Source organism: Pteronotus mesoamericanus, unplaced genomic scaffold (genome assembly GCF_021234165.1).
Source record: "Pteronotus mesoamericanus isolate MK-2021 breed Mesoamerican mustached bat unplaced genomic scaffold, CSHL_Meso_final contig_557, whole genome shotgun sequence".
Lineage (NCBI taxonomy): Eukaryota > Metazoa > Chordata > Mammalia > Chiroptera > Mormoopidae > Pteronotus > Pteronotus mesoamericanus.
The window spans coordinates 4,183,314-4,193,598 of record NW_026555200.1 but is presented as its reverse complement, the minus strand read 5'-3'; the positions used below and the strand labels follow the sequence as shown (position 1 = coordinate 4,193,598).

General features: G+C 44.9%; 1 protein-coding gene across 1 annotated transcript in view; it reads left to right on the top strand.

Annotated features, from left to right (window-relative positions):
* The first annotated feature begins 247 nt into the window (after positions 1-247).
* The window catches only part of CLCN6 (chloride voltage-gated channel 6), a 28,195-nt gene continuing 18,157 nt past the window's right edge, over positions 248-10,285 (top strand). Inside the window, exons 1-5 of the mRNA XM_054579737.1 lie at positions 248-361; positions 1,135-1,194; positions 6,045-6,110; positions 6,434-6,499; positions 8,997-9,063. Coding sequence (XP_054435712.1) covers positions 275-361; positions 1,135-1,194; positions 6,045-6,110; positions 6,434-6,499; positions 8,997-9,063 — 346 coding nt within the window. The 5' untranslated portion in view covers positions 248-274. The remainder of the gene's footprint in view (positions 362-1,134; positions 1,195-6,044; positions 6,111-6,433; positions 6,500-8,996; positions 9,064-10,285) is intronic.

The following is a 10,285-nucleotide window of genomic DNA, read 5'->3' as shown; positions in this document are numbered from 1 at the left end:
GGGGCGTGGCGCAGGAGTTTGTTGCTGAGAGGCGGGACCAGAGGGCGACCGGAAGCTCCGCCCCCAATATGGCCGCGCCCAGCGGTCCCGTTTGTAGTAGTTCCACCATCCGTCATGTGACGCGGGCCCTCGTCCCACCCGTCTGCAGCCACTCCACGTCTGGTCCCCAAGCTCGAGAGGGCCACGTGACCCTCCAGGGGCTAGTCACGTGAGGCGCAGATCTCGGGTGGGAGGGGGTTGGCACAGGGGTCCGGAGTGGCAGTAAAAGAGGAAGATGGCGGGGTGCAGGGGGTCCTTGTGCTGTTGCTGCAGGTGGTGCTGCTGCTGCGGTGAGCGTGAGACCCGTACTCCGGAGGAGCTGGTAAGAAGCTGGGGGAGCCGGGCAGGGGAAGGGCCGGTTGCTAAGGGACGGTGAGAGGCGTTGCCGGAGGTGGGGCTGGGTCGAGCTGAGCACGCAGGTAGGGACCGCATTCCGTGCTCTTTCAGATTCTGCCCTGATTTGCGTGCCCAAGTCTGGAGTCTTTTTCTCATAACTCCGCCCTGGAATCTAAGAAGGAATCCAGGCCAGCTCTAATTAATCCCATATATATTTGTTTTATTTCCCTCTGAAAGGAGTTTTGAATGAAACAAGTATTTTCGGAATGAGCCCTTTCACTAGACCTTGTGTTTATCATGCAGCTGGCTTAATTTCTCCAGCTCTTTCTCACTCTATCCTTAACCCTTTCTGGGTCATTGACAATCCAGCTTTTGCCTGCAAAGCACCCTGGGAAAACTTGAGTTGCTGTGTCCTCCGATTTGACAGGTCCCTTCTAATATCAGATTCTGCACATTGTCAGATGGAATCTGCTTTTTTCTCCCCCTTAAGCTGGCAATGAATGTCTTTGACGTGTTCCGAAGACAGGACTGGTTATTTGGAGAGTGTATCAATAGAACTGAAGAGCTCAACTGGACCCCCACCCACATCACCCCCTATCCCAAAAGTTTTGTTGTTGTTGTTTTTTAGTGAGGTCTTGTTTTGTGATGATAGTGGCTCCAGATGATTTATAAGCTAGCAACTGATTTCAGTAAACACTTCTGCCTCCTTTCACTTTTAATCATTAAAAGGGTCTTCCTTCTGTGGATCTGTTTTTCTAGACCATCCTTGGCGAAACCCAGGAGGAGGAGGATGAGATCCTTCCAAGGAAAGATTATGAGGTGAGATTCCTAGGTGCTGTCTTGAGTAACCAAAGCAGCAAATGAGCTGGTCTCTTAAGGCCGAAGCATTAGGATTCCAACCAGAGGTGCTCTTTGACCTTCTGAGGGCAGGGGTAAGTGGGTGAAAGGTAACTTCCCTCTGGGAAAGGGGCTGTTTAACAAGCCCTTTTCTCACCTCAACCGCAAAACAAGGTCTGGGTGTCTCCATGCTTTCATAGATCTGTGGCACCTTAACCTGAATAGAGTATGTGTTTGCCGTTAAACTGCTGGCTTTTACAACTCGGAGACCCAGAGGCAAAACTGCTGACAGTGTTCGCTCACAGCAGGTGTGGGCCAGTAGACCTTGCTTAATATTCAGAAGATTGTTTCCTGTCCAAGCAGCTTCTCCCTGAAATGTTCTTGACCATAGTTCCTGATGTCAGTGTGGGACGCATGGCGCGCGCACGTGTATGTGTTTAGTAAGGCCAGCACTGCTGGAGTGAAATGTAAAGTAATCAGTTCATGATGACTTTTGAAAACACAAAAAGCCATGATTGTGAGAGGACTATTTACCTAAAGAAACTAGAGAAAAACCCATAGTCCTGCTCATTGATAGATGATTATTGCTACTTTATTAAATATCCTTTTTTATGCTTACATACATGCTTTTTTCTGAGTAACAAAAGTGAGATTCTACTGAATATTTTAACCTCTTTTTCTCCCCTCTTGATAACAATTTTTGCATTATGGGGTACTTCTCTACAATATATTTTTAAGTACGGAAATATTATTTTATTGTGCCACAATTTATTTAATCTGACTTTTCTCTTTGAGGGACTGCATGGTGAGGACCATCCTATCTTATCCATCTTTCATTGCTTCCTTAAGATTAATTCCAAGAAGTGAAGTTAACCATGTATATGTTTAATACTTTTAAAAAAAGTCATGTAGACTTTAAAAATTCAGTACTCTAGGGCAATAATGTACTCAGACTAATTTTCTTAATGTCATCTTTTGCTGAAGAATTTGGTGTAACTATTGTGATTTGTCATGTAGTATAAAATTTTTTTATTACAGCCCTGGCTGGTGTGGCTCGGTGGATTAAGTGCTGACCTGTGAACCAAAGAGTTGCAGGTTCAATTCCTAATCAGGGCATATGGCTGGGTTGCAGGCCAGGTCTGTGGTTGGGAGTGTGGGAGGGGCAGTCAGTCAGTGTATCTCTCACACATCAATATTTCTCTCCTTCCTTCCCATCTCTCTAAAAATAAATGAATAAAATCTTGAAAGAAAGAAAGAAAGCCCTCGGCTCTGTGCTAGCACATGCCCCACAGAGCATCAGCCACCTCTCCCCTCCCACACCCTGACCCCAAGTACAGTTCCCAGCTTCACTCCACCCCGGCAGGAGATGAACTCAGAGCAATGGTTTTGGGATCTCAGGTCAGTTTTCTATTCCAACCCTCTGTTCCTGTGGTTCTCAAAAGTGATCATGCATCACGGTCCTATAAGACACAGAGCTTCTATTCAGTGAGTCTGGTGGGACAGAGAGCTTGCACTTCTAACAAGTTCCCAGGAGGTGTTGCTGCTGTTGCTGCTGCTGCTGGTCCAGGAACCACACTTTGAGAACCTGGAGGCACAGTGCTTCCCTGAGGACAGTCCTTGAAGGGCATCTGCAGCCAGGGGAATGGCTTGCAGGGAGGGCCTGGCCAATACCCTGCCTTTTCTCACCATCCAGGGCATCTGCAAGCTGTTTCCAGCAGTACTGAGCGCCTCCGAGGCGTGTAAGCAAGCAGAGGGTGCAAGACTCTATTACACACACAGAGCATCTCTACTCGTGCTTCAGAAAAAAAAAAAAAAAAAAAAAGGAAAGGAAAGGAAAGGACCTTTTATTACAGACAACTTTAAACATATACCAAAATGGACAGAACAGTGTATTGGGACCCCGTGCTCACCACACAGTGTCAGCAGCAGCCATCCCACCCCTGCCTGACCTTGGTTCTTCGCTGCTCCCACCCACCTCCCTGTCTGCTGAGTGGGGGGCAATCGGGAGGCTTCACTAGAATTAAATGACAACGTTATATTCAAGGGCCTTGAGATAGTGTTCTGAAGAAAAAAGTTGAGTTTTTAGAAGTGTAAAGTACGTTCTTGAGAAAAATCACTCCTGCATTTTTTTTTTTAAGGTTTTATTTATTTGTTTTTAGAGAAAGGGGAAGGGAGGGAGGGAGACATCATTTAGCTGCCTCTCACAGGCCCCCAACCACAACCCAGGCATGTGCCCTGGCCGGGGATCGAACTGGTGACCTTTTGATCTGCACGCCGGTGTTCAGTCCATTGAGCCACCCCAGGCAGGGCAGCCTGCGTTCTTCTGGATTGGTCCGGGATGGTGACCTTCCAGATGTCAGGCAGTGAGGATTCTGGGACATTCTTCCCTAAGTTCTTCAGAGGCTTATCTAGAGGATATACACATAATCTTCAGGCACTGATACACAAACTGAGTTTCAAAAGTGTAAGTCCTCAGGCTTGTTAAAGTGAAGTAAAACCTATTTCTTACGTTTCAGGCCTTTCTGATTAAAGAAATTCTCTTTGCTTGGCTATGATCACTCCATTTTGTTCTTTCACTCTTTCCTCATCACCTTTCCATGCTATTTTGAGGAAAATTCTATACATACATCATTTCACCCATAAATAATTCATATGCATCACTAGAAAGTAAGGACTTTTTTTGTGTGTGTGCCGTAACACCATACCATTTTCACACCTGTGAAATTAACAATAATTCCTTGATGTCAACATCCAGTTTTTCAGCTGTCTTACAAATGTCATATGTATTTTTTGATAGTTTGTTTGAATCAGATTCCAAATAAGGTCCTCACATTGCATTTGTTTGTTACATGTTTTAAATCTTCTCTTTAGGTTCCTCCTTCTCTTTTTTCTCTTTGAAATTTACTTGACAAAATCATCTTAGGATTCTGGAACTTGCCACTTGCCCCACTATAGTGTAGTTTAATGTCCTCCTCTTTCTTTTAATGCTCGGAAAGCATGGACTCCACGGATGTAGTTTCTCATGTTCTTAAAATATCTGTTTGCTACCTATCGTTGAGAGGTTTGCAAGAATTAGTAGAAGACGCTCGATATCGTATTGTCACCTCATTGAACCTGGTGATACCGTCCTGATCGTTGCCGTCGCTGACGCTGTCTCAGCCCTCACCCTGCCCCAGGAGCTCCCGCAGCTTCCCTGCCCCGTGGACCCTGCTGGTCCCAAGCCGCCTCCACTCCTTCACTGAGTTGCACTTAGATTCGTAACGCACTTGCTTTCAGTTGATAGGCATGTGTATGAATAAATGTTAGGGGTTAATGTTCTTCCCTGTGAGTCATTCATATTTCTCAATTAGACATCTTCTGAGTTAGAGCTGCTTGAGAGCATTCACTTTGTGTAAAAGCCAGTTTAGCCAGGTGCTTCATCAGAAAAGCCTGCTCAGATTGTATTCATTAAGGCTCACCTAGAAAACCCTTCTGGTGAAAATCTTTCTAAAACGTGCTCCTCACCTTAGTAAGAATTCATCACACATGCTTGACTTCTTGTCTGATAAGTCCGGGGTCTTACAAGATGTTAGAATCCCCTCTTTGCCATCCATTCACATAGATGGTTTCAAGAAGAGTAACTTCCTACCTGTCCCATTGGAAGTTAGATGGTGCCAGTTACTGAATAGTACTGTTTTCATGCAGGTCACAGGCTCTTTTGAATTACAAAAAGGCCCCCCTCTGGGCCATAATAGGACCCCCAGCCCAAGGCCCACTGAAGATGCTTTCTGGGTGAGCGCCAGCTGTCCTCCCTGGCTGAAGTTGGGCTGTGTCTTAGCCCCCCTTTCCCCCCATGGCCAGGTGCTATTTTGCTCATAACCACAGGCAGCAGCCCTGCTGGATGCCTATAAAAAACTTTTTAAGAAGTTTGTCTTCCAAACCAAAGAGCAGCATATACAGCAGAAATAAAAGGAAGTCAGTCATGGCAAAGGAGAAGTAACAATATCTGATTTTAATAACAGATCATAAAGTTCCTCAGTATGTATTTACAATGTTAGGGTCTCAACTGATTTATTTGAAAAGAAAAGAAAAAAGATTGGTGTTCTGGTATTGCATTTGTTTCTAAATGCCCCTTAAACCAGCTTTGTTCAGGGTTAGGGTCAGTATCAGTATATAACTCATATGCTATACGACTTACCCATTTAACGTGTACAATTCAGGGGGATGCTGCGCGTAGCAGAGCTGTGCAGCCATCACCAAATCAGTTTCAGGACGGTTTCATCTCCTCCCTGTCCCGTTGTGCAGAGTCGCCCACCCTAGGCAACCTGCTTTCTCGACTCTAGGTTTGCCTGTTCTGGACATTGGAGAACCTTTTAAATGTTTGTAGAGTCATAGCATTGTTAGACAAAACGATCAAGCAAATAATTAGTTGGCCAGTCATTTCTATAAATATTTGGGATGGGGAATAGTCATCGTTTTCAACATTTTCTTTTATTTCCTGTTTGTTCCTAGAATGTGATGTCACTCACTTGATTAAAATATGTATACTTAATCACTCATGGACGAGTCTAGTTTCTCAGCAGAATATTTTACTGTGGCTTTTTGTGTAATCAGAAAAAAAATAATATTTTTTAAATATAAAAAATATACCATGTTGGCTATGAAAATTTCAAACAATACCCAGACATGAACACCTCCTAAAATACCACCTCTGAGATAACCACTGTTACTAGTTTTCCCAGGTGTTTTTGCTTTATGTATGCTGACGTACAAATAATCTTCACTTTCTTTCCTCAAAATGGGATCATATTCTACCATACAATGACTTTTTTACTCACATGTCCCTCTTTCAGAGTTTGGATTATGATCGCTGTATCAATGACCCTTACCTCGAAGTTTTGGAGACCATGGATAACAAGGTGAGTCTCTTATTGATTTCTTGGGACTGAGTAGGTCTTATGGCAGCTCCTTTCCCTTTATCCCTTTGCCCTTTTAACTTCTTTTGTGAGAAACTGGCATTTATCCCTTAGACCTTCATCCTGCCAGCCAGGGTACCCACTGGCCCAGCCTCTTAGAGTTCATCATTCTTGCCTTGTAAAGCACCCTCCATATCAGACATTGTCCTTGCCATTTTTGCTGCCCTGTGAAATATACTCTAAAACTCTTTGGCCAAGATCTGTTCCTTCCCTGCTGCCAATAGAACCCTGTAACAAACTGAGTCACTCTTTTCCTGTGTGAACAGAAAAGTCGCAGGTATGAGGCGGTGAAGTGGATGGTGGTGTTTGCCATCGGAGTCTGCACGGGTCTGGTGAGCAGGCGGGGCTTGGGCTGGACCGTGGGCCGGAAGGGGTGGAGGGGGCTGAGGTCAAGCTCAGGCCTGATGAATAAGTTGTTTGTCATGACTGGGACTGCTTTGTCATTTTTCCCTTTTTTTTTAAATTAATAACCTGACACTGTTATTCATACTTTTCTTTTGCTTTCCCTTTATGAAATGAAAGTGAGCCATACAACTCTGGTGTTCTTTAAGGCACTCAGAGGTTTGGTCAAGCCCTGTCTCTTACATAAGTCATGGTCTTATCAGATAACTTGGGAGGCAGAGTACTCAGTGGATGTAGAGGGCACTCTGTAGAGAAAAAGCAAAGCAGTGGGAACTGAACTGTGAGTGCCATACCCTTGGCTGCACACAGCGTACCAGGCAACAGGACACCGTAGATCTCGCTGAAACTTTGGTACTGCCCTTGGCTTCTTCCCTGCACAGGGCTCATTTTTTTTTTTGAAGGTAAAGCTGGCAGCCATGGGCAAAGGAATACGCCTGAACACTCAGGGTTCTGGGGTTAGCACATTCACAGATGAATCACCAACAAGAAAAGATTATGAAACACTACCAATGATTACAGTAACACTAGGTCTGGAACCGTAACTGCTGACTTAACTGTGGTGAAAAGCTGGAAGAGTTAGCAGTCAATCGAAATGATACATGTCAAATCTGATTTTCCATCAATGCCGTGTTTGAATAGGGGGTTGTCTTAGTCCATTTGGGCTTTTATAACAAAAAAACACCATAATTGGGGTGGCTTAAACAACAGACATTTATTTCTCACAGTTCTGGAGGCTGGAAGTTCAAGATGAAAGGCCAGCAGATCAGTGTCTGGTGAGGGCCTGCTTCCTGACCATCTTTTTGCTCTGTCCTCATTTGGCAGAAGGGAGCAACGGGGCTCTCTGGGGTCTCTCCCTTTTTAATCATGGTAAAATTGGTATGTAGGTTATATATATTTTAGGAATACTACAGTTTAATTCAGTAGTTGTATATACTACGTAGTGTTCATTCCTGTAAGTGTAGTTGCCATCTATCACCATACGATGAATCCCCTTCACCTATTTCGCCCTCCCCAGTTCCCGATCCCTCTTGGGGTCTCTTTCTAAGGGCACTAACCCCGTTCACGAGGGCTCCGTCCTCATGATCTTACCATTTCCTGAAGGCCCTACCTCCAAATACCATCATTATTGAGGCTAGAATTTCAACATGAATTTGGGGTGGGGGATAAACACAAATATTCAGCCCATAGTAGGGGTTATATATATCCCTAAGCAGCAGTCTGCTTATCACCTTTCTCTAGGCTTGACCACAGGTCTCTTACTTAAGTCTGCATGCTGTGCCCGTAGAACGGCAACACGTGTTTAATAGATTGTAGCCACAAGGGCCAGCCACAGTTTTTGTTTTCATGGCGCCTGCCAGATTTTCACTATAGTGAAATAATTCCAGAGGTCAAGGAACATCTTACTAGTCAAGAGGAATGGCATTCAGAGGCCTCTTTTGGTAACATTTGAGTGGGTATCAGTGTGGGGCACCTTGGGCTGGCTTCTTTGTTTTATTGACATTTCAGGGTGTTTGTTAGTTTTGCTGTATATAGTGCTGGTTGCAGATTTTCCTGGAGTGAACATAGCCATTAGCCGCCTGCTTGTTAGTCTTCCTGCTACTTTCGAATCCAGCTCCTTTGAAGTGCCATTTATCAATGCCAGCAGCTTTCCCTGGCACCCGCATGTTAGGGGAAGGAAGGCCTGCCTCCAAAAGGTGGCTGCTTGTTCCTCTTGATCCTGGCTCTATTGTCCTTTGACTTGTCACCACTTGTTACTTTAATATATAAGAGCCTCCGGCATTGGCTTGAGGGAAGCCTGGAGTTAAAGGCTTTAAGCCTTGGATCCTGAATCTACAAAGTCAGAAGTCTTTCCAGTTCTCTTTTAAGCAGGGACTTGGGAGAGTAGACTAGTGGAAGGTGAATGGTTTTTGTTTTTTTTTTCCTTACCTACCAGGGTAACCATTGACTCTATAAGACAGTTATAAGTCAAAATAGTGACTTATCTAAAGTGGTAGTAACCAACATGCAAAACTCATAAACATCTAAGTGATTGCTGTCATTCAGCGTAACCTAAGCTCATGCGAAATTTCAATAAAACGATTAATTCAGCCCGAGTTGCCCGCTAAGCATCACTGAAGACACAGTGCTCTTCCCTGGTCTCCCATCATCTTCTGCATCCTTTTCCTTCTTTGTTTTGCCCTCCTTCTCTCAACATAGCTGTGCCCTGTTCTTTTGTTCTTTGTTGGGCAGTGGGGCCAGGCTGGAGCGGGGCCCTCTGGAGAGCCAGCGTGACCGAGGGAAGCCCACTCACCCAGTGCTGGCTGGTAACGGCGGTGGGTGCCCAGGGCCGCAAGCCCAGCGGGGGCGGTCTGTGCCTTCGAGGGCAGTGCCCGCGGACCGCCACCAGGACACGCTCTGTGGCTCACGGCACCCTTGCTCTCTTCGCAGGTGGGTCTCTTTGTGGACTTCTTTGTGCGCCTCTTCACCCAGCTCAAGTTCGGAGTGGTGCAGACATGTATCCTTTGCACAACTCTTGGTGTTTTTGGGTGTCAGCAGTTTCTGATTTTGCTTTCTTGTTTAGAAGTGAGTTTTAACAGTAGACAAGATTTGTGAAGAGCTATTTAATTAGCCATGTTTGGCTTTAGGGTTTTTAATTACCAGTGAGGGACACAAAAGGACCAGTAATAAAATAGATTCTCATATTTATGATTAGTAAGACACATACCACCAAGATGCCTGCTTTTCCCAATCAATCTATAAATCCAGTGTCATGCCAATGAGAACGCCAGTAGAATTTTTCAAGGAACTTGAAAATTCTCTTCCTAAATGTGTTTGGAAGTATAAAATGTCAAAAGTAGTTAAGCTGTTTTTGAAACCAGAGGGCCACTGAGTCCAGGGACTGCGCTGCCTGTCACCACTCAGCCAAAAAGCAGAGACGGGTTGGATTATAACTGTGCTTCTGTTAATATCAGAGGCCGACAACCCGAAACGTTTTTGCGGGGGGGGAGCCCTAACATCCCGCTTGCCTCGAGCTTTCAGAAACAAGTTGATGTAGGGAGAATGGAGGGGTGTGGGCAGGGGCAATTCCTGGGGCAGCGCAGATGGGCGCAGACACACTGTTTCCATAGGGAGTGAGGGGGGCTGCTCAGCTTCTTCCCCAGCTGGCTCCCCTTGTTCCATGTTACTTCCTTCGCATCAGATTCCCTCTCTTCCCCAGACACCTGGTTTATGGCCAGAGAGGCTATGTAGTCCCTGGTTAGGGAGGAGAGATGTAAACCTTGGTTAGATGAGATAAGGTCTAGGAATTCACCAGCTGTCCATAAGTTGCTCAGACTATTTGGTCTGGTTTAATATTCTTATCTCAGTTTCCGCATTATATTTGTCTAGGAATTTTCCTAGCTTCTCACTGTCCTGTCTCACTTTTGAGCAAGAAACAGGGAGACTTGCCCTACTAGATGTCAAGACTTACATAATTTATGATAAAGTAATTGAAACAGTGTCAAACGGGTGCAAGAGTACCTCATTAGACAGTGGAAAATATTAGAGAAGCAGAAGCTGGCCCATATGGGAAATGCAGTGAATGACAGAGTGAGTGCGCTTGGTCAGTGAGGATAAAATTTTAATAAAAGATTCTGGAACGTTAGATTCCTACTTTGTACTAGAAATTCATTCCAGATGGATTAAAAATGTAAATAGGCAAAACAAAACTTTGAAGACACTATGTGATGTCAAGAGGA